The 25,600-nt window shown below is 34.1% G+C and overlaps 1 protein-coding gene across 1 annotated transcript in view; it reads right to left on the reverse strand.

The window, feature by feature from the left end:
* The window catches only part of CFTR (CF transmembrane conductance regulator), a 155,010-nt gene that overhangs the window by 53,525 nt on the left and 75,885 nt on the right, over positions 1–25,600 (reverse strand). Inside the window, exons 12-18 of the mRNA XM_039860787.1 lie at positions 20,933–21,027; positions 18,369–18,455; positions 16,103–16,829; positions 14,012–14,140; positions 4,972–5,009; positions 4,261–4,511; positions 713–792 (exon numbers count right to left, since the gene is read on the reverse strand). Of these exons, the coding sequence (XP_039716721.1) occupies positions 713–792; positions 4,261–4,511; positions 4,972–5,009; positions 14,012–14,140; positions 16,103–16,829; positions 18,369–18,455; positions 20,933–21,027 (1,407 nt within the window). The remainder of the gene's footprint in view (positions 1–712; positions 793–4,260; positions 4,512–4,971; positions 5,010–14,011; positions 14,141–16,102; positions 16,830–18,368; positions 18,456–20,932; positions 21,028–25,600) is intronic.

Here is a 25,600-nt window from a genome sequence, read left to right on the forward strand (position 1 = left end):
CACAATGCTCCTTAAGTTCTGTCATTTATGGAATCCTAATGCAGTGTTCCCTAGCTCACCTTCATCTCCATCCCCTCCTTTTCTTCTTCACTCTCACCACCAGTCCATCCTGCCCCAGAGACACATTCTCAGAGCCAGGCTGCCCTAGAGACCTCTTCCGATCTATCACCCAGGGATAGTTCTCTCTAGTCTTGAATTTTTCCTCCTTTCTTACGTTCTTGAAAACTTATTTGTACTTCTGTCCTTCACTATGGTCCTTACTGTAAGGCTGCTAGCAAATGTGTACCAAAGTGTTCATGTAGAAATGTAGCACACCAAGGAATCAATCTTCCTTTTAACATGGGCCCTTTGGAGGTAGGTAACTTCCATCAAACCGTGATGCCAATGTCAAAAATGTCATACTTTGTGGACAGTAATTTGGAGGAAGATGATCTGTTAAACCTCTCGAATCACTCCCAAGTAGATAGTTATTATATCTAAATGGGGAATTGCCTCGGGTTTGGATGAGGGAAAGGGCTCTGACTTATCGCTAAATTTACTAAAATCATGCCTTCCTTGAAGACTTTGATATTAACAAAATTGATACAATAGGATAGCATTTCAATTCTTAATCAAATGAAAAATAAGCAAAAACTCATTTACTTCTATTTTCAATTATTCTTTAAAGTATAAACAAATGCAAAGATACTTAATAATACTTATTTTTACAAACCTGAATGAAGTCAAATATGGTAAGAGGCAGCAGATCATCCAAAATTGCTATATCTTTGGAAAATCTATTAAGAATCCCACCTATAATATAAAAGAAGATAAGGTCCTCAGAAACCAGTAATCTTAAAAAGATATACCAATATTTGATAAATTTGGATCACAGCAGAAGCATTCATAACTCAAACAAGGATTAGCATATAATCAGATAAAAAAGGACAACAAAATTTTAGTGTTGTACAAAGATTCTAAGTAACTATGTTCAAGTTACCATCTCCCACTTTTAAACTTTTATAAAATACTGTAAGATTCAGGCAAAAACTCATGTTTTTAAAAGAGCCCCTACCACAAATTATGTCAGAAATAGGCACTCATCCTATTACAGTCTCACACCTGCAAGCCTGAGTTTAATAATTTACTGTATGGGCTCTCATCATTCCCTTCACCTGCAGTCCACACAGAGTAGCTCTCCCTCTCCTTCTCTGACCTCCACACCTGTCTGACACTCCTCTGCAGAACCTGGGGCTGTCCCCACTCCCTGACTGGCCACTATACGAACCTCCTTTGCCATGTTCTCTTTTTCTGCCCTCTTCATTGGCAATCTAAGCTTTATCCTGTCTTATAAAGTCCAGACTCACATTTATAGGTCTGATCATTTTTTCCTTCAATGAAAAAGAGTTACGTATGAAGTGTCCACTATGTGCCAGGCACAATGCTAGGCACTGAAATAACAGAGGTGAAATAGGCCATGCCCCCTGCCCTAAAGGAATTCATTGTCTGAGGGCAGTGAAACATATAATCAGATAAAATATAATATAATACTGTACAAACAAAGTGATATTGAATCTTATCATTTACCCCCCCACTCCCCATTAACTGCAGGATAAAGTCCAAAATTCTTAGTTTAATATTTAATGCCTTACATGATTTGGCCTTAAGCCACCCACCTAATACAAGCTTCCTCTACTCAAACATTCTGTTTCAGCCAAATTGGTTTATTCTTTTTTTAAAACTTATTTTAATTATAGTTGACGTACAATAGTAGTTTCAAGTGTACGACAGTGATTAGATATTTATATATCTTACAAAGTGATCACAATCATAAGTCTAGTACTCATTTGATACCATACATAGTTATTACAATATTATTGACTATATTCCCCACTTTGTACTTTACATTCTCGTGACTAATTTTGTAACTAAATCCCCTTCTTGGTTTACTCTTTAAATACACTCTACACTCTCCTACCTCCCTGCCTTTCCCATGTGGTTCTCTCTGCATGAAAACCCTTTCCCCTCATCTCTGCTTGTCAAAATCTATGTCTCCTTCCTGGCCCAACTCAAACGCCTCTCCTACAAGAAAGTGTCAATGTTTGCACCAGATCAGATTAATCCCTTCCTCCTCTGGACACACTTAATACCTCTAATACATCTTGTCAGCACCTCTTGTGTTTTAATGACTATGTCCATGTCTTATATCACAGTCACTTGTATACATGTCACACCTCTTTTTCTAGATTGTAAACTGCTAGAGGTCAGTAGGACCAAGCCACATTTATTTTTTCACTCATAGCCCTCAGTAAAAAGCCTTATATGTAGAAATTATTCAATGCAGATTTATTAAGGTTACTATCTCTTGCCTTAATCAATAATATTTCCTTTAGCATATTTAAACATACCTGCATATCTTTCCATAAATTAACCAAAAATGGATAAAATTTACCTATGATATTTATACTGTTCAGAAAATGAAAGTTCACTTTAGTGAAAAAAAATATCATTCTGGTGGTACTTACTATATTTTAAATAGTAGTGTCCTCTGAAAATATGCACTCACATTTTAATTCATTCAAAATACTTTACTGAGCACCTACTATGTGTCTGTGTGCCTTAAGGTTATTTAAATAGCAAAATTAGAGAAAATCAAAGTCAATAAATAATTGCAGAAGGGCAATTGTTGAAACTAAAGAATACACAAGGCAAAGAAACACTGGTTGCTACCAAGTACAGCAGAGGATATCTAGGCAACATAATGAAAACAAATGAATCATAAATCAGTAATAGCAATGGTTTTTAAAAGAAAGCATCATTTTTACATACAGAAATTGGGGATGCAGGTAGGGGTAGGAAAAGGACATCTAGATATTATAAGATCATCTTGCTATTTCAGTTCTCAGGAGAATAAATAAGGAGAAATGTAAAATCAGAGATGTTTTAGAATCATCCTACAAAGTGGGTTAAAGTTTGGAAAGTAAGATGACCGAGAAAATGAAATGAATGGTAACCATTTAAATGTAGAAGAGAGACGGTTCAGAACCAACTGTGAGCAGCACTTAAGGGAGAGGAGCTCCGAAGGTAGAGAGGGGAATGGAAAGTGTGCCACGGTGGGAACGGTGCCCTTTAAGAGGGAGAGACAGTGAGGAATTGACATCTATTTCATGTTGTTTATGTAATGAGCAAGTAGATTGCCTTGTTTCATCCTCACAAAGACCTCATTTTTCAGGGCTCAGAAGCATAACTTGCCCGTGATCATCACTCTTATGGGGACAAGCCAGGCCTCAAACAATGCCCATGTTTTTTTCCATTATGCCTTATTGGCCATTTCTGATGGCTGGAAACTTGGACAAATCCTCTACCTTCTCTGGATCTCAGTATTTCCATAAAAAATGAAATCATTGGATCAAGGTAATCTGACATTCCCTTTTAGGTCTAACATTTCTTAGCTCTATAACAGATGGTGGTGACGAGTACATTCAAATGAGACAAGGCTTTAGTGACACACAAGGGCTTCAGAATAATTGTATAGATCTTCCTGAATACTAACACTGAAATTTTGTTAGCCAGAAAAAATTGATGGATATTTCATATCTTGAGATTTGTAGATACAAATCATCTAAAAATCTCAATCTTGAAATTTATTTTTTGCTTTATAATCACATGCTTCTGTGTCTACCGCCTCTCCCTTGTCTGTGAGTTCTTCTAGGAAGAGAACTGTGTCTCATTCACCTTTTCATACCAGCCCTTGGCTTAGTGCCACACAAAGTAAGTGCTCGGCAGACTCCTCTAAGAATAAAACTTGGGGGAATTTCTTATTAAACTTCAAATGTGAATTTGTCTAAAGGGGAGGTAACGAAATTGATTACTTTTCATGTACTTTATGGTCCTTAGTTTTTTAAAAATGTTTGGTCCCTTTATTTGACGATTCATACCTTCTGTGACTTTATTTTTATTGATGTATAACTGACAAATAAAATCGTAAAATGTTTAAAGTGAACAATGTGATCATTTGATATATGTATGTATTGTAAAAGGATGCCTCCCATCGAGTTAACACATCCCTCACTTCTCATATCTACCTTTTCTTTTTTTTGTTGTTGATAACGTTTAAGCAAATTTAATTACATTACAGTACAGGACAGTGTTATCAATTATAGTGACATGTTACATATTTAATCCTTAGGTCTCATTCATCTTACAACTGAAAGCCTGTATCCTTTACCAACCCTTTGGATGGTGGATCAGCAGTTTCACTTTGTATACCCAGTCGCATACCTGTTTTCAGTGTGTTGAGAGTTGACATAGGTGCATGAAGAACAGAATGTAACATCTTGTGGTGTAAAATTTTCGACACTGTGATTAGAGTATGCACCAGTGGTAAACCTCGGAAGACTCCCAGAACAAGCAAAGTGTCGGCTACTCCTACATAAATGTAAAAAACATAATAGGAGCTGGTGCTGGTGATGATCACTGTGTAGCTGTTATTTGTACTCTTAGTACTATTCCCTTTGTCTTGAAGAGGTGTGCTGTAAAGGAAAGGGAAATTGTTATTTAGCAACCAAACTTTCCAACTGAATTTTCAATATATGTAAATGAAACTGAAGTTGTGTCTAAAGAAACACAACGTATTTCACTAGCAGAACTTATGTTTTTAACCTCAAAGATTTACTACTGCAAGAAAGGAGATAAAATTTTCACCACTAAAAGAGATAAAAATGAACTTTATTAAGTACTCAGAAAAAATACTAATGTATAATGTTGTTTTAAATATTTTCATTAGATTTTATGGAAACTAAGCACAACAAAATCCTTTAGAAACTGGCAAAAAGCTGCAGGAACTGCACATGCTTACAAGTTTAAACAAAAGAATTTGATTTTCCACTACTATAATATTGTGAGGAAATGAAGCGCAGTGGATGTTACAATAAAGCCCAAATAATCAACAGAAAACAAAATACAATCCACAATAGGACATGGAATACTCACTCTTTAAGTAGCCACAACACAACCAAAGAAACTGCCACCTGGAATGGAACAATACACACTTGATTTTTTTCCAACTTTTTTTTACCTATTCTTTCCATACCCTCCTCTAATTCTACCATGACCAACATCAAAATATACACAATTTCTTTTCCTTTTTTTTTTTTTTTTTTTTGCTTTCCTGGGTCCAGCAGCTGCAATAAAAGTTTTAAGAACCATTATTTGTGGTGAGAACATCTTAAGTTAATGGAATTTAAATTTCACTGAATTGAATACTTTGTTATTTATTTTCTTCATTCAACAGAAACTATTCATTGAACCCCACAAGAGAACTAAGATTACACTTAAATGTTTGAAATAAACTTTGTTTCTTATGAAGAGATGAAAATCAGCCTGCTGGCAGATAAATAATTTTACTTGTCATGCAATGGTTATGAGGGACTAATATCTATGAGACCAATTAATTATTGGAAGAAATGAGGTTAATATTTATGAAAATCAGTTAAAAGTCTTAACAGTACAAAACTTCACAGTTTATGAATAAAGATAAGGTGCACTCAAGGGAAAACATACACTATTGGTACTATTTGGGCTTTCTCAGGTAGAAACTTTTGGCTGAGGAACAAATGTCTTATGTCATAACTATATAAAACATTATTTTTAACAATCGTGATTTTTTTTTTAGTTCCTTTGATATTTAAATGATCAGTACTCTATTCTATTTCAATTTGGCTTTCTAGTCTTCTAAACCCTGTGGAGAAACAATATTCTGTTGATGCCACCAAAACTGTAACACCAGAAATAACTGAAATTACACAATTTGCCCAATAATAACTGTATCAAAAATTCAAATAGAAAAAACAAGAAATCGTGAGTAAAATAATTTGAAAATGAACACATGACAAAAATAAATAGGGGAGAAACAAATGTGCTTGGCGTAAGAAATCTATGTCTTACTTCACACTCAAATTTAGCTTAAGTATTTAATAGTATATAAAAACATATTAGGAACATTTAGCATTAATTGGGAAATTGCATTATGAAGTCTTATACTTTACTTGAAAGAGGCATATCAGTTTTAGTTAAATTCACATATGAGATAGGAGTATAAAGATGAAAAATCTAATGGTATCATTCTTACTTTCCTACTTTTCTTCATTGTACACATAGCCTTCATGCACCGTATTAATAAAAAAAATAAAAAATTATAATAAAAAAAAAACCTCTCCTTGTTTCCTTAAAATTCAAGTAAATTTAAAATGACAAGAAACTCAGCAATAATCTATGTCAAAAGTCTTTGTTCCAGTACAAATGTTTTCCTATTTCCTAAGACTAATCAAATTACTCAAGAACCTAGATATGAGTGTATTTCTGAGTCACTCTTTGGTCACTATTGTCACACTTCGTTCCAATTAAAAGAGCATCAACAATGCTGTCACCGCCAACATAAACTAGATGTGAGTAAATCCTCAAAATATATATTTTATAATATTTACTATGGAACAATAATCAAAGCAGTTTGCCAAAGAACTTGTCAAATCCATGTAATATAAAGTTATGTCCTGGCTCTAGTGGATAGACTACTTGTAGATGAAGACATGAAACCTCCAATCCAAACTGCTTTTATCAAGCGGAACAAAAACTTTCCAAGCACTTGACACAATTCCTTTAGTAAAAATACTTGGGGCATACAGAAACATTGAGTAAGCAAGTTCTATCACTTCATTTCCTAAATGTTTTCAAGTTATAAAGTTCATGCGGTTTATGATAGAGTGACAGTTCTGTACGAATAAAAGTTAAAAGCAAAAAGGTCATTATTTTAAGATTTTGGGGGTTTAAAACATTTTTTCATATCACATAGAAAACAGTACAGTCTAAATCAGCACTGTCCAATAGAAATTTCTACAATTTCTTATCACGTGTAGCACTTGATCACTTGAAATGTGGCTAGTCTGTGTGACTGAAGAACTAAATTTTAAATTTTATGTCATTTTAATTAATTTCATTTACTTTATATGGTCATATGTGGCTGGTGGTTCCTGTATTGGACAGTGCGTGCATAGACTGTAATAACTAGTAGTTATGGAGGGGTGTAGACAGAGGACTTATTACATATCCATGTCAGACATCAGGAACCTGCTGATGGCATTCTCTAAGGATAGATCCATGAATGGCCAAGGTGATAATTCACGAACTTTACAAACAGCCCCAAGATGAAAAAGAAGAAGTAACCAGTATTTAGAAACTAGGTCAGTATTAAAATTATGTTGGTAGTTTGTCTACATGACTAAAAGAAGTAGAGTGTGGGTGTAGGCTATCATAGTATGCACATATGGAAGGAGAAGACAAGTGCCTGTATTTGAAAGACTTATTTGCTAAGTGAACTATTAAACATCTTAGGAGATGTGATAGATGAAAGTTGATCATATATGTAGTAAAACTCTAACAGTTTGGTGTCAAAAATTATATCTGGAACCCTGGCCAGATACAATTCTGGTATTCATAACTAAAGAAAATAGGTGTGAAAGAGAAGAAAACTGCCAAAGGCAATGTAGTAAGTCCAGGTACATAAAAGGCTCAAAAACAGCTCAAAAACATAAAAGGCTCAAGAACTTTGATAGGCTACAGAGAAGACGTGCCTAAATATTCACTGTGGAATATCTGCAGAGGCCTGTAAATATGGCTTAAGGTTCTCAGTGGTCTGGATGTTAAGTCTACTTAATAATAGCAATCCCCTCCAGTCATAACAGATATCCCTGCCTCTACTCATGCCCTCATCCAATCCATTTTATGTACAGCCGAAAGAGTGGCTAAAAATGATCATACCATATCCTGCCTGAAGCCCTTGCCTTTTATTTATTTATTTATTTATTTATTTATTTATTTATTTATTCATTTAATTTATTTATTACGGGGGAGACAGATAAGTGTAAAGGGGGTCAAATATGTGATGACGGAAGATTTGACTTTGGGTGGTGAACATACAATGCAATATACAGATGATATATTATTGAATTGTGCACTTAAACCCATATGGTTTTATTAATCAATGTCACCCCCAATAAACTAAATTAAAAAAAAAATTTTAAACGTTGCATTTAAAATAAAAGCCAAGCTCTTTAACATAGCCTGTGGTCCTGGGAGTCTGGATCTTGCCTGCTTTTCCAACATCACCACATGCTATTCACTTTTCTCTCCCACTCCTCAATTATGTTGGCCTTTCTCACTTTCCATTAATTCGCAAAATCTTCCAGGACCTTTGCATTTGCCCCAATCCTTTGCATGTCTGACTTCTTATCCTCTGGGTGTCAGTAAATATTATTCCCTAGAAAGGCCTCTAGGTCCACTCTCCTTTTCCCACCATTATCTTAATGCAGTTTATTTCCTTCTGGTACTCATCATGTTCTGTAATTATTTCCATCAATATGTATTTATTATCTATCTTTTCCTTCAAAATGTGTTTTATAAGAGGGAAGAGCAGTCATTTGTCCTCTTTCCCACTGTATCCTCAGTGTCGAGCACAAAACCTGGTAAACATTTGGCATTTAGTATATTCGTGCTTAATAAATAAAGGAATGGATAGATAAGAGTTTACTTAAATAAAAATACATTTACAAATATCAACAGAGGGAAAAGTATGCAATGATCATATAGAAAACACACTTGAAAAAGCAGGTGACATGTTATGTAGCATAAAGATGAAGAGTCAAAACCAATTTATGCTGCAAGCTTTGTATGTTTACACAATTCGGCACTATCTCCTAAGTCACAAAATGAGATCTGTGTTAAATGAATACCTACTAAAACACTATTGATATTTTGAGTTTTACCAAAGGAGCACAACATTATAAATATCCTGTTAACATTATAAACATAAGTACATTAGTGTATTCCAACTGTACAATTCGATTTTGTTCTTTTCTGTGCACATAGTACACAGAATTGCTCCTGGCATATTGAGGGAAGTCAAAAAAGTTGTTGAATGAGTAAATGAATGAATAAATGACGGGCGTGAATAGTAAAGTGACACCTTCTCATGACTTAATATACGATTTCAATGCTTCACAGGTCCAAATCATGCCCTAAAACTTAGATCCATGCTAGGTAAAGCTGCCTTAAAAGGATTACTGTCAATCAATAGCAGCAGTGGTATTATGGGAGTATATTAACATGCCCATTTTACTAACAATGTAAAGCCACCGGGAATTCCTCATTAACATATTGATGAGAAATCATAAAAGAATAGGATACAGTTCTGATACATTTCTTAAAAATCATGGAATGAAAGCACTAAACAGGATTTTTTTGATACTCCAGTCAATAATAATATCTTCTGGTTGCTGTAAAAGGAATCAGGAAACTGTCTCCTAATCTATTGTTTGTATTTTTTTCTATATCTAGTCAATAATGCACTAACAAGCAAGAGCACTAGAAAAATAAACATAATAAAAATTTTTTAGCCTATATCCCTGGTGCTAATATTTAAGAACTTACTGAAGATATTGGCCTATAGTATAGAAAATAGTATTTAAAAAATGGTAGACTGAAGCTCTTTTATAAAAATGACACATTAATAATAAGTGATAACAAACTGAATAGACCAAACTAAATTTTTCAGTTTAGCACTTTGAAAAAATTAAAAGGCTACGTATTTCACTCTATAAAGAGAAGCTTATTGAACCTATTCTATAAAATCATAAACTCTAAATTGAAGTATGGCCTCTATGAAAACTAAAAATGGATAAATCACTTTCATCAAGAAACAAATGTATCTTAACCTTTCTTTAAGTTCTCTGATCAAGATGAGTATGAGGTTCTAAACAAGATTTAAAAGAACTAAACAGTTTCCCTGATGCATGATGCAATGTGCGATGCACCTGTACCATGACACAAAGCACTGATGCAATATTTCAGTGAGAATGAGAAAGGGGTACAATGCTATTAAGAAAGGAACTTAATCAAAAATAAAAATTATATACATTTTGATTAAAAGAAGGCAAAAGAAATGTGAAGATCAGTGAATGAGTTGTTTAGCTGTATGACTGTGTACATAATTAAAACAATGAGTATTTGTCCACTACCACCAAGTTTTTTTTACTCAAAATTTTGAGAGCCAGTTAATTGGCAATTCCTCCAGGATACTGGCCAACAAGGCTCACTATTTTCTATATTATTTTTTCCTAGCAAATGGCATTATCAATTGTTTTGTTTATTGGAAATGACAATTTTTTGTGATATGTGAGAGCTCAACTAATGATGGATAGTTATGTAGCATTTATATCCTCTATTGTAATTTAGTTTCTAGCCTGAAGACAAAGGACCAATGTCTTCTCAATTAAGTGAGCTAATAATTTAAGCGAGCTAATGTGCATGTGTAATTCAATGTTCATTCATTAGTTAATTAACTAATTATACACAATTTTGAAAGAAACAAGTTCAACTCTATAAAGTTACATGGGACAAAGGTCCTGCAAATTAACATAAATCGCCACCATATTCAGATAAGATCATTTTTTTTAATGTAACACTATAAATTGATGATAATAAAGAAATGTGATCTTTCAATGCAAAGGTTCAAAACATTAACAATATAAAGGGCTGGTTTGAGATTAAATGTGGCACAGGACTGGAATTTGTTCACATTAATGTTGGTCATTTGGCTTGACTGACAAAGATTAATGAGGTAAATTTAAAATACATTTCAATACAATTATTACTCATGTAGGAGTATCAAATTACCCCACCTCATACTTTTGTTAAAGGGCAAAAGGAATTATTGAAACTGTCATTATACCTGTGTTATGAACTTGTTCACCTTAAACTATCTTGAGCTTTACAACTATGATATGACTTTAAGGACATTAATGAAAACAGCAGCTAGCATGGCTCATTATGTGCCAAGTACTACATTAAGTGCTTTATAATCATGTTTCTTAATGCACAAAAATGGCCCATGAAACTGGTACTATTACAATCTCCCTTCTATAGATAAGAAAACTGATTATCAGGGAGGTTAACTAATTTGTTCAATTTCACAGTGTTAATGAGACAGAATTAGAATTCACAGCCAGGTCAATCTGATTCCAGAGTTGGCACTATGCTATACTTCTTCTCATATCAAGCCTCCATTTGGTTTACTAATTTAAAATAATAATAGGGTACCTCATATCAAACTATAATGCAAGGCTATAGTAATCAAAACAGCATGGTACTGGCATAAAAACAGACACATAGACTAATAATGGAACAAAATGGAGAGCCCAGAAATAAACCCAAACCTATATGGTCAATTAATCTATGCAACAGAGGCAAGAATACACATTGGGGTAAAGACAGTCTATTCAATAAATGGTATTAGGAAAACTAAACAGATAAATGAAAAAAAATGAAGCTCGACCACTTTCTTATACCTATAAAAGGATAAATTCAAAATGAATTAAAGACAAATATAAGGCCTGAAACCACAAAACTCTTAGAAGAAAACAAGCAGTAAACTCTGACATTGCTCTTAGTAATATTTTTTGGATATATCCCCTTTGGCATGGGAAACAAAAGAAAAAATAAACAAATGGGACTATATCAAACAAAAAAGGTTTTACACAGTAAAGGAAATCATCCACAAAATGAAAACACAATCTAGTGAATGGAAGAAGATATTCACCAATGATACATCCAACAAGGGGTTTATAGCCAAACTGTATAAAGAACTCATACAATTCAACACCAAAAATACAAACAATCCAATCAAAAAATGGGCAGAAGATCTGAATAGACATTTCTCTAAAGAGGACATTCAGATGGCCAATAGACATATAAAAAGATACTCGACATCACTAATCATCAGAGGAATGCAAATTAAAACCACAATGAGATATCACTTCATACCTATCAGAATGACTATCATCAATAAATCAGCAAACAAAAAGTGTTGGTGAAAATGTGAAGAAAAGGGAACTCTCGTACACTGTGGAACTGCAAATTAGTGCAGCCCCTATGGAAAACAGTATAGAGGTTTCTCAAAAAATTAAAAATAGAACTACCTTTTGACCTAGCAATGCCACTTCTGGGTATTTATCTGAAGAAATCCAAAGCACTATTTTGAAAAGATATATGCATCCCTACGTTCATTGCAGCATCATTTACAGTTGCCAAGACATGGAAGCAATCTAAATGTCCATCGATAGAAGACTGGATAAAGAAGTGGCACATATATACGATGGAATATTACTCGGCCATAAAAAAAGAAAAAAAAGAATGAAATCTTACCATTTGCAAAGGTATTATAAATGAAATAAGTCAGACAGAGAAAAACAAATACCATATGATCTCACTTTTATGTAGAATCTAAAGAACAAAATAAACAAACAAAACAGAAACAGACTCATAGATACAGAGAACAAACTGATGGTTGCCAGATAGGAAGGCTTTCGTGGGGGCTGGGTGAAAAAGGTGAAGGGATTAAGAAGTACATATTGGCAGTTACAAAACAGTCACAGGGATGTAAAGTACAGCATAGAGAATATAGTTGATAATATTGTAATAACTGTATATGGTGCCATTTGGGTACCAGATTAATCAGAGGGATGGAACACTTTATAAATTATATATAATTTATATGTAATTTATAACTAACATAAAATAATATTGAATGTCAATTGTAACTGAAGTTTTTTTTTTTAATTAAAAAAAACTAAATTAAACTGTAGTATGGCAAAGGAGAGATATCATCAGAACCCAAAGGTCAAATGGAAACCAATGGTTTAGAGGTGAAGTAGTATATACAAGTTTTTGGGACATCTTTGTAGATATTTAATACTAACTTAGTTAATGAGGAGTGATAATATTTTATGTAGACCTCTTAATTGAGGTTAGAAACAGCAGAACAATAAGAAAAAGTCATCAGTTTGGTTTTAGTTATGTATACATTCATACGGCCTCAGGAGAGGCAATTCTGCTGCCTCCTTTCTTCTCTAAGTGTGGGCCTTCATATTAGATTTCAGGTGTATATTAGGACACATCCGGCCATGTCCTCTGGAATAAATATCTAGAGTAAGTGGTCATTCAAAGGATCACAGGCTAAATCCAACACACAGATGTGTTTTGTTATGCTCCTGTAGCGTTTGTTGTTTTTATTTAAATGACTACCTCCATCAAAAAATTAGGAAAACTTTACAGAAAAATCTGGATTTCCATCTTATTTTGTTAATAAAAAGATTTAACGAAACTGATCCCAAGTTCCATCATGACAAGTCCTTTGCTGGTTCTGAGTTACAGTTGCCTCCTTTAGACAACTGGAGATCAAAGCTCTCCACTCAGCCTCAAAGTCCCTTCACCAGCAGACATTCTCTGCCAAGCCCCTTTTGGCATTTAGGTAGCTGCTACTGAGCTAGACAAAACCCTCATCCATCAATCAGCTTCAGGAACCTCTTAATGTTGATGTAGAACTGATCCTGTGGCTTATATGCTCTTTGTACCTCCCCCTTCCTCATCGACCCCGCTTTTTTAAAACTGGTGATGTGAAGGACAGCAGGGGCATAGAAAATAGATCACAATGGTGACATTGAACACAAAAAAACTCTGTGTGCAAGTGGGTGATTCAAATCGCTGAAAGGATTATTTACAATGATTACTAAGTCACTAACATGTCTATTTCATATTGTGAAGAAACAACCATTTAAAGGTGATGATTTATCACATGCATATTTAATAATGCAATACATAAAGCCAAATGAATTTAAAATTTAGTACAGAATGATTTTCAGTGTTTAATTTCAATCCATATGAAGGCATTCTACTTGGAGGTTTTGACTATTAGTTAAAAACTTTTCATATGTGTGTTTATTTTGTACGCTATGTATGAAATAAAATAGCAACAGAAGAATTATATGAAACTATACATGGTATTATACAGTGTAAAGTTATATATATACTTATATTTATGTATATGCATTTATAAATATGTACATATATATGCATATATTCTTCTAACTATTCTTAATTTAACTTTAAATCACAGTAATATTTTATAACAGAAAATTCTTACCTCAGCCAGAAAAATAACTAAGCACCAAATAAGCAAAAAAATTAAGCTCTTGTGGAGAGTAACATATCTAAGGTATGTATTCCATGTAGTCACTGCTGGTATGTTCTCCTTGTCATCAAAAAAGCACTCCTGAAAAACATAATCATGATTATTACAATAAGACTATACAGTTTCACACCACCATCATGGTTTTATTTTGAATGTGTGGAAATAAGGAAATATTACTATTTGAAGCTAAGTGAATTTCAAGTATAAACCAAATGAAAGATGTGTGGTGTCACTCCACAGCCAATATAATGTCCACTGGAACAATATAGCTTTTTGAAAAATGAGAAACACTGTAATTCTTCAAAATTCTGAACATGTATCACTGATTATATAACTATTATTTTTGGACAGTTACACCATTTTAACGCTTACCAATATCACACCTCTTATCAAGTAAATGGTACTATTAACCTGAAGCTTCCCAGAACTCCCCTTGATTTAACTTATTTCTTCAGGAGTCCATGGACAAATATAGTTTGGAATTTTGCTAGCTGTAGAAATCTCCCAATAGACCTGAAGGCCAACTGATGCTTGTACATTCGTCAGTAGCCTAGGATTATCTCTTGCCAGCTATGATTTGTTATATAATTCTAATCCTCAGTATATTCCCCTAGAATTTTTTATTTGTCTTGTGGTAGATTTATTTGTCCTGTGTATTCAACAATTTGAAAAAGAATAATTATAGATAGTCCAAAGGAAAAAGATACTTTTGTTTCTTATGAAGTCAACAAAATTCATAGAAGAAGCACTAGAACTTGAAAGGAGTCCTATGACATTGGTTAGGTAAAAAATTTTGGAGTCAAATAAACTTGGCTTTGAATCTGGAGTCCACCATTGACTTCCTAGGTGCTGCTTGAATTTGGACAGTTGAACTTTTCCTAACTTTAGTTTCCTTATCTGTAGATGAGGATAACGATAAGTACGTACTAGAGTAGTAATGGGGACTAAGTATATGCTACCAGGCACTAGAAGCAATCAATAAATAGTAACTATTATTAGTTAAAGAAAACATTCTACTTAAATAAATTTAAAGGCTCAGGTTTGAGAAATTCATTCAGATTGAAACCACCTAGATAAATTATCCTTTAGGAAATCTTTTAAAAATTATAAGACACTGAAAGTATGTATTTTAGAGACAATTTATTCTGTTCCTTCATTTTTACAAAGAAGGAAACTATGGTCCAAAAATGTTAAATGACTTGTGATTGCCAAAGGTAAAATGACTCTTAATTGATTCATGCTATTAAACATGTCAATTCATTAAAACGATGCCTGTTTCAGCCAAAGAGCTTTAAAAACTTTTCCAGTAAAAACTAACAAACAAAATCTCTCCTCGTATATTGCTTCCTATTTTAACAATTAAAGTATTTTATTCTGTAAAACAACATAAAAAAAAAACTTTCTATCTGAAGGTTAGTGCCAGTATATGTTGTTTCACACACCTTCTTTAAAAGAAACCTGTCCAGAAATCCCATGTATAAAGCAAATTTGAAAGATAAAGAAACACACACTAATTAAATTCTGGTAAGACTGATATATAAACCAGAATGTAAAACCAGAATGTAAATTGGTCCTATTGAGAGACTAGATGCTTGTACAGGCTCTATCCAGAAATATTACTTGGTCTCTAAATAACTGAAGCTATTATTTTCTGTATATTTATTTATAGTCCACCTCTTCCCACAGAGGTTTGAAGTGGTAATAAAGCAGATTTATAATAATTTTTAACAATTTGTAATTTTTCTAATTTATGATAATGATTATCACCGGCCTAGTAAACCTAACAGCAGTCCTTGCTTTGACTTACAATACATTTTATGGAAAGAGATGTATCCACTGAAAAAGAAAATAGTTGATTCTTTTACATTTTAAAGTTGCTTACATCATTACGGACCTTGCATTTTTGCAATTTTAAGATAAACCTCATGCTAAACCCATAATTTGAGTAAGTTTTGTTACATACTATTGGTTACATTCCACCCAGTTGCACTCTGTAGCAAAAACAAACAAACAAACAAAAACATGCTAACAATCTGTACACACCTTTAAGTCTTCTTCACTAATTTCTTCACTTATTTCCAAGCCACTATCCTGAGATAATCGTCTTGAATATATATCCATTTCAGTTAAGTTCGCCTGAGGGGCCAATGACATTTTCCTTGTGGATGCCCCTGTCTTTCGGTGAATGATCTGACCTTGGTTCATTGAGGAGTGTGTCATCAGGTTCAGAACAGACTGCCTCCTTCGTCCCTGAAATGTGGGGCCAGTGTTAATTACATTGCTTCGAGGCAGGATGGCCTCTCCCTGCTCAGAATCTGGAACTAAGGACAGCCTTCTCTCCGGAGGCTCTTCAGAATCTTCTTCAATGCCATTCATTTGTAATGGAGTCTTCTGTACCACTGAAAATTTTTTTATAGAGTTGATTGAATTGAGAATAGAGTTCTTCCTTTTTTCACCAAACTCTCCAGTCTGTTTAAAAGACTGTTTTTTTGTTTCATTCCAGGGGACAGCAGCATCTCCTTCTAATGAGAAACGCCGCAAAGTGTCAGTTAGGATTGAACTTCTTCTTTCTGCACTAAAGTGGTCAAAAGATTCATATCCCATGAGCTTCGAGCTGAAGTCGGGCCGTAGATTTTGTAATTCAGAAAATGTCCCATAAAAATAGCTGCTACCTTCATGTAAAATTAATATTTTGTCAGCTTTCTTTAAATGTTCCATTTTAGAAGTGACCAAAATCCTAGTTTTGTTAGCCATCAATTTACAGACACAGCTTTAAGAATATAAAAAGATATAAATAAGACATCAATTTTATAAACACTTTATTACAATACTATATGTATTGCATTTTAACATTTTATTAAGGTATTCTTCTATAAAACCTCTATGATACAATATTGTTATTACACTTAAAATAATTCTAAAAGTAAATATCCAATAGTAATTGATTTGGTGCCTCTTGAGTTAGTATAGCATTAAATACTATATAATTAAATTATTATAGTATTCTATATTGTAAAGTGGAGTGTTAACAGACCTAGAATGACAGTAAATAAATACCTATATTAAATAAATGTTTGACTTTGAGCAAATTGATCTGGGTCTTGGTTTATTCATCTAGGAAATGAGAGAATTGTTAGATGAACTTTAAGATTCCTGGGGGGCAGGGAGTTTATATTTCGATATACCTTCTAAAACGTCAGAGCTTTTTTGGTCCTTTAAATTCTCTGTTAATTTCCTTTTACATTTTAAGGTGACCTCTAATCTAGTTCTCAAGAACTTACATTAAGGCCAATCTGATTTGTTAAAACAATAACAACAACAAACCTGAGAAATGGATAAGTTGACCCTCCTCTAATAACATTTCCCTCCAGTCTAGATGGTTCTAAATCCTGATTAGAACCATCTAAGAAAGACAAACTTCTTTTAGGCATTAAAACATTATATATCATATAGAAAGAGTTATCATTCTAGATTGTACTCTAACATACTAGCATAGCTAGCAAAGTTTATATTGGTAGAAAGTTACTTATCACAGTCACAGTATTGTAAACATAGTATCTTAGGTATAAAATTTAACTAAATTCTAGGAAAGGTGCTTCCAGAAATAATACCACCATTTTATACAAATATACATCTACATCCTTATTGTTTAAAATCTTTATTTCTAGAAGAGTATTATGATAATTCTCCTAAAAACTACTTTATAGCCTATGAAGTAATTTTGAAACTTTAAAATTAAGTCATATAGTTAACTAACTGTTCCACTTAGGAACTTATACTTTGGGGTCTATCGGAAGCTCCAATGAAATGTAAATCCCCAGCTCTGTGAGCCTGAAGATGAGTTTCTGAAGGAAGTACTAAGATAGATGAATAGTCTGAGCATTCACTGGCATTAAACATTAAAACAGTCAGCTTATTTAATTACTTAAAAGGTTTACTATCTAAGGAGAAGAGAGATTAAAATTCTAACACACACACAAAAAAAGCAAATGAAATTTAATTATAATAACTAATTAAAATAAAATGACACAAGGCAATAATATTGTAAAAACCATAGAGATAGTGATTGCTTTAACAAGCAATAGCAATGGAAGAAATTAGTTTAGCATGAGGTAGTCAGAACTTTTCACGGAAGTAATCTTGAATCGACTGTGAAGAGAAAATCAGATTTGAGTAAGTGTTATGTTACATTCTTTCATACTGAGTCACAATGCTTGACATATCTCTCAAGGGGTAATATGCAGTCTCTGATGGTATAGTCATTCCTTGTCTTTTTGCATGACCATAACAAGTTATTCAAAGAACATACCTTTCAAAAATTTCTTTTTCTGTTAAAACGTCTAGGTATCCAAAAGGAGAGTCTAATAGATATAAATCAGCATCTTTGTATACTGCTCTAAAAAGAAAATGAAAATTAAATGAAATTTCTTCATATTTCCCATGTAATTTGGTATAGATGTTTTAAATGAAGACCAATAAGGTAAGTTACATATGAATTTTATAGTTTTTCACAACACTATGAGAACTGCTGAAGTGGCTTTGCTAAATGTAAGTGACAAAACTAGCAAAAGTTACAAACTGAGTAACATCATACCATACAATGTAAAACATTACCTTTAATAGAAAGAAAAAAAAAGAAAAAGAAACTCTCTTAACAATAATATCTATTTAGAGCCAAGCACTATTCTATGTTCTGAGGAATACGGTGGTAAAAATTACACAGTCCCTGCCCTCAAAGATTTCAGATTTGGGCGGGGAAACAAAAGAATAAAATAAACTGCTTCAATCCTATAAAATGTCAGATGCAGCAACTAAATTGCAACACTCATGTGAAATTATTTTTTACTGTCAACCTGCTACCAACAGGTTGTCAGTAGCACTACTGTGGCTGTATAATTGAAATGCTTTTTGCTGCTTATAGTCTTAGTCTCTGTACCATATTCATAAAAATTCCAAACAAGGATAAATAACTCACAGTAAAAATGTATACTCATATTATTTTACATAAAATTTTATCAGCAAGTAAAATCTTCATGAAGTTGATCTTAGAACAGTAATGAGATGAAGATACAGTCCCATATTAATGGAAATGAGATAATGTCTTCACAACAAATTTTTTCAGGTATGATTGTCAGTAAGCCTACTTCTATTCCTACCCCAACCACATAGGATTTAGTGTTTATGTATAATTCTTGGTACTTCCTATAAAAAGAAGATTGTATTCAATCAGCAGGTAACAGAGAAAATACAGAAGTGGCAAAAAGTCAAAGTCTAAAAGAACTTTGCAGTGTAAATTATTTTTGAAGACGAGATGCAAGAGCTAGATAAAAGATATCCATCAAAATATACCCTCAAGGTTTTCCTTTCCCCAGCTCAGTTCATACTTATCTCTCTCCACATCTATGATCACAGTTTCTCAAGAGATTAGAAATAATATTTTCATAGCCAAAAACTGGACCACAGATGACACATTCTGATCAGAATAAAAATAATCATTTTCCGTAGTACTTCGAACTGTGTGCACCTTACAATAAAACCAAATCTTAAACTAGTAAATACAAACTCAATTGTGTGTTTAATGTTCGGAAGCCATATGGCATATCTTACCTAAATTTGAAATGGAATATTTAAGGTAAGTCTTACTTTGGCTCACAGGTTAATTAATCAACTTCCATGTACTTAGAAGCCATTATCTTGTCTGCGAATTACCCATATCTGTTGATTTATTACCTCACATTGTAATCCCAAAATCAAGGCAAAGTTTAACGTAGAGTCATGAGGACCTGGTTCAAATGATAATTCTACCATTTCTCAGTGTGGCTTTTGGCAAGTTAAGATCTAACAGCATCAATTATCTCATGATTTCTTCCATAAAGTGGGAGAACAATCTTATCTTTACAGGGTGATGTGAGGATTAAGTAAAATCACACACAGATCCATAGACACACACACACACACACACACACACACACACACACACACACACACACACACACACACATACACCAGAATATTACTAGACAATTGCAGGAGCTCAGTGAATTAGTTTTCTGTCTCAGTTTTAAAAAAGCAGGAAAAAGTAAGAGAAAGAAGCCAAAATATCAGTTAAGTCAATGTGATTTCTTGCTAACAACTCTGCAACACAGTAAGAAGTTCGTTCAAATAAAACTAAAGGACTATTTCACATCCTATATTACCAGTAATGTTTTAAACTAAACAGTTACAGTTTAACCACAAAGTTTTCTTCTTGACAGAAATTAAGTATATGTACTTTTCTCTTTGACAGTTCAAAATGCTTAGACTAAGAATGTCTCTACCAGTGGAACTACCCACTCCAATGTTAGATGTGCTTGTACTATTTATTTGTTTTTAAAGATAACGGATCCTAAGCCAGGAGACATCATTTGCCTTGCTATTCTTGTTATGAATTATGTTGAAATTTTTGAAAATGTATGTTTATCTAAACCAAGAAACATAAACAATAGCCTAGAGCAGCTATGCTCATTGTGAGGTGGAGGTGAGCAGGGAACTGTGTGATAGATTTAACAAAAATGTACACCTTATCTTTCCCTGCGTTATGCAGAATCCCAGTGTTTTCCTTTGTAGTAAAACATACCATAAGGCAAACAAATATACACACACCAAAGTAAGGACATGCTTTTTGGAAAAGTCATCATCTTAATGAGATTACCAGACATGAAAACTATGTCATAATCTATAATCCTTAAAGGTGATTCTTAACCAGCTAGTCATAAGACCCCAGGCACCTTTCAATTCCAAAACAAAATATAAAGAAATAGAGAAATGTCTGTGGTGTTTTACATGCATGATATTTATAGCAAATGCTCACTAGACCAATGATCAGATACTCACCTTGCTAAAGAAATTCTTGCTCGCTGCCCTCCACTCAGTGTGATTCCACCTTCTCCAAGAACTATATTGTCTTTCTCAGCAAACTTGGAAATGTCCTGTTATCAAAAACAGAAATATATATAGAGAGAAATTGTTAGTATGTTGGATCTGAATTTGACAGGTACATTTTCCTTCAAACATAATCATATATCAGACTATTGTTTTTATTTTTTTTCAGTTTTATTGAAATATAATAGACAATTAGTTACTCGTATTTACACTGAACAATTCAATGACTTTTTTTTCAGTTGTAGTTGACACACAATAATATATTAGTTTCAGCGGTACAGCATAGTGATTAGAGATCTATATAACTCACAAATTGATCATGCCACTAAATCTAATACCCCTCTTCCCCCTGCATATTTATTACAACATTGTTGACTATTTTCCTTATGCTACGTACATCTCCATGTCTATTTTGTAACTATCCATTTGTACTTAATTCCTCTGCCCTTTTTCACCGTCTACCCCAAACCCCCTCCCACTTAGTAGTTTTTAAAATATTCCCTGTATCTGAGTTTGTTTCTATTTTTGTTGTTGTTTGTTTTGTTTTTAGATTCCACATGTACATAAAATCATGTGGTATTTGTCTTTCTCTATCTGACTATCTTCATTCAGCACAATACCCTTTAGGCCCATCAAGGCAATATCTTTTTCCATCCCCTTCCTTTTAGTCTGCGCGTGTCTTTTATTCTAAAGTAAGTCTCTTTGTAGGCAGCATATGTAGGGGTCTTATTTTCTTATCCATTCATCCACCCTATCTTTTGGTTGGGCATTTAATTCTTTTCCATTTGAAGTACTTGTTGATAGAAATGCAGTTATTACCATTCTTTATTCCTGTTTTTGATACGTTTTTTCTTCTTAAAGAAGTCTGTCCAACATTTCCTGTAATACTGGCTTGGTGGTGATAAATTCTTTTAGCTTGTTTTTGCCTGAGAAGCTCTTTATCTGTCCTTCAACTCTAAATGATAGCTCTGCTGGATAAAGAATTCTTGGTTGTAGATCCTGGGTTTTTATCACTTTGAATATTCTGTGCCAAGTCTTTCTGTCCTGCACAGTTTCTTTTGGGAAATCAGCTGCCTGTCTTATGGGAGTTCTCTTGTAGGTAACTATCTGCTTTTCTCTTGTGGCTTTTAAGGTTCTCTCTTTGTATTTAAACTTTGGCATTTTAATTATAATGTGTCTTGGTGTGGGCCTCTTTGGGTTTATCTTTTCTAGGACTCTCTGAGCTTCCTGGGGTTGTATGTCTATTTCCTTCAACAGGTTAGGGAGGTTTTCCATCATTTTTTCAAATAGCTCTTGAACTTATTGTTCCCCTTCGACCCAGATGTTTTTACATTTAATTTTGTTCCATTAAATTGTTCCTTAAATTGTTACTATAGTCTTGTTTTGTTTTGTTTTGTTTTCCCTTGCTGTTCTGATTGGGTGTCCTTGGCTTCCCCATCCTTTATATTGGTGATTCAATCCTCTTCTTTATTCACTCTGTTTATTCCATTTAATATATTTCTCATCTCAGATGTGTTCTTCCTTTCTGACTGGTTCCCTTTTATTATTTCCATTTCCATTTTTATGGTTTTTTATTTTTTATCTCTGTTAAAGTTCTCACTGAATTCACCTACGCTTCCCCTAAGTTCATTGAGCATCTTTTTTTTAACATTTTTTAAAAATAAATTTATTTATTTAAATTAGTTTCTAGTATATAGTACATTGGTTAGACATCTATATTGTTCATGAAACAATTCCCCCAATTGCTCCCTCCTTCCCTGGCCTTCCACTTAGCCATTATATTAATGCTAACTGCATTCCCTGTGCCGTCATTGAGCATCTTTATATCCAATGCTTTGAACTCTGCATCTGTTAGATTGCTTGACACTATTATTCCTGGATCTCGGTTCTGTTCTCTCATATGGTTTCCACTTCTTTGTCTTCCAATCGTGGCTGCCTTTCTGCGTCTGTTTCTGTGTATCAAGCAAAGCTCCTAAGTCTCCCGGTCTTACTAGCATGGCTTTGTAGGTGTCCAGTGGCACAGTTTTGAGAAGGGTTCAGTTTAGCCCCAGCCTGTGCCCCTCTGGGGCCACCTGTTAAGATTTAGCAAGCAATACACAGATGCTGTGCTTATAGTTGCCTCAAGAGGCCATGCCAGAAACGGAGGCCAGCTGCCCCCAGTGTTGGGGTTGGCTCAGAAAGGAGCACCAAACTCACCCAGGATACAACTAGATGTGGCTTGGGGTGGGACCATGAGTTGGGGAAGATGGAGTTTCAGGGAATCCTCTGGGCTGAGCGACCTCTGTTATCCAGTTCGTAGATGTCTCAGCAATGGTGGTGCTGCATCTGCACACTGATAGGTGGGAGGGCTCAACAGTGGAACAATGGATACCATCGGCATTTCTGCCTGGAGGAAAGCCTCGCCTCCAGCCCTTACTCTGACAACTCAGTGTCCCGTTAGTCCCTGGTGCTCCCCACGCAGCCGATCTGGCACTGGCGCTCAGAGCAAGCAGGTCCATTACCGCAGACACGGCCCCTTGAAGAGGTGTCTGCAGCTGCCAGCTGCTGCTGCCATAGCCTCTCTCCCACTCAGCTACCCAGACGCTCAGGACCAGGCAGCCTTGTGTCTTCACCCCCTCCTACCTTCTACCGTTGCAGATTAATTATTTCTCTCTCTAGTTGTAGTGCTTCTGTTCATCTAGATCCCAGGCAACTTTGCTTGCTGTTTGCTCCATGTTTCCCTTCCAACTTCGATGTGGTTGCAAGAAGGATAAACAAAGCCTCTATCATCTATGTCATTTTTAGGTGCCTCTCTCAGACTATTGTTTTAACAACAGCTGAATTTTGAACCCTGTATCTTAATTATTTCAAAACCACTTCAATTGTTCAAAACATTGCTGAAACTTAGAAATAAATTTTTTTCTTTTCAAAATGTCATTAATGATCATTAAATAAAAATTGGAAAATATCAAAAAAGTAATGCCTATGTAGATGTGTATGTGTGTATGTAAATATGTGTGACTATCACCCATAGATATTAACATGCTCGAGTGTACTTTCTTCCCATTTAAATTCACTTTTAAAAGGAAATCTCCAAAATGGAATAAACATCTTAAAGAAACTAAAAGAATGCTACTTAAACTCCCCTGCAGTACCTACACATATTTAGTGGGTGGCCATGGGTACAAGGCAACTCCTTTCCATACTTCTCTCACTCACCCACCCCCAACACAGCCTTCTTCATCATCCATCCTCACACCTCATTTCTGTCCTCTCCCCACCCACTCTGCCTCTCTTATTACCTCTCTTCTACACAAGTTGTGTCATTCTTTCTCCAAGTTAACAAACTTTCTGTGGCAACAATCATGCTAGGCATTGTAAAAGAAGCTTAAAATTTATCAGAAATAGTCTGTGATTTCCAGCCATTCTAAATCTAATTTGGAAGATAAGCCATAATCCTGGAGAATGCTAAATAACATCCCATGGATTTCATTAACCAGTTTAAGACAGGTCATAAAATAGTACACAATTGGAAAATTAATTGTACAGATAATAGAAGTATCTGTACAATAGATAGAAAATGCTAGAAGGCTTTCTGAGAGAGATGATGCTTGGCCTGAGATTTGAAGAATAAGAGTTAGATAGGTAATATGCTCTCTTTACTTCAAAAAAAGTTCTCTCTCTCTTTTTTTCCCATCCCCAAACATCTGTCCTTGTCTTTTGTTACCATCTTTTTCTCTCTCCCTCCACTAAAAACACATTTCCATATTATCCTTCCTTTTTCTTTCACAATCTGGAAGCAATCTACCATCTTTCCTTGAGTTGCTACCTACATTATCTATATGTAAATTGTCACATAGTTACTTCTGTTAATTCCATTTATGAATAGAACTTCATATACAAAACCGTAAACTCACAAGGGAGATAAACTGACAAGTAATCATTTATGTTAAAAACTATTTGGCAGCTCCTCTAGGATGGAGCCATGCTAACCATTCCCCACAAGGAACTGTTACTATCAATACTCCTAACCTAAGATGACCAAAGACCTCAGATAGAAAATGCTGATATGTTGGAGGGGATGCAGTAGGACACCCCCCACTCCTGCCTCTGGCAACCATCAATCTGTTCTTTGTATCTATGAGATCAGGGGTTTTTAGATTCCACATATAAGTGAGATCATCCAGTATTTGTTTCACTCTGATTCGTTTCATTTATATAATGCCCTCAATTATTGTTGCAAATGACAGGATTTCCTTCTTTTATATGGCTGAATAATATTTGAATATATATATATATATATATCTATCTCACATTTTCTTTGTCCATCATCTGTTGATGGACACTTAGGTTGCTTCCATTCCATGCTACAATGAACATAGGGATTCAGATACCTTTTTGAGGTGGTGATTTCGTTTCCTTCAAGTAAGTACTCAGAAGTAGAACTGCTGGGTCATGTGGTAGTTTTATTTTTAATTTGTGAGGAGACGCCATACTGTTTTCCAAAGTAGCTGCATCAATTTATATTCCAACCAATATCCTTACGTATTTTATAATTTTCTACTATCGTAAATTTAATAGCTTTCTATTTCTACTTCTAGATGGTTGTTGCTAGTATAGAGAAAAGCTAATTATTTTATA

This window comes from Pteropus medius, unplaced genomic scaffold (assembly GCF_902729225.1).
Source record: "Pteropus medius unplaced genomic scaffold, Ma_sr-lr_union100, whole genome shotgun sequence".
In the NCBI taxonomy this organism is placed as follows: Eukaryota; Metazoa; Chordata; class Mammalia; order Chiroptera; family Pteropodidae; genus Pteropus; species Pteropus medius.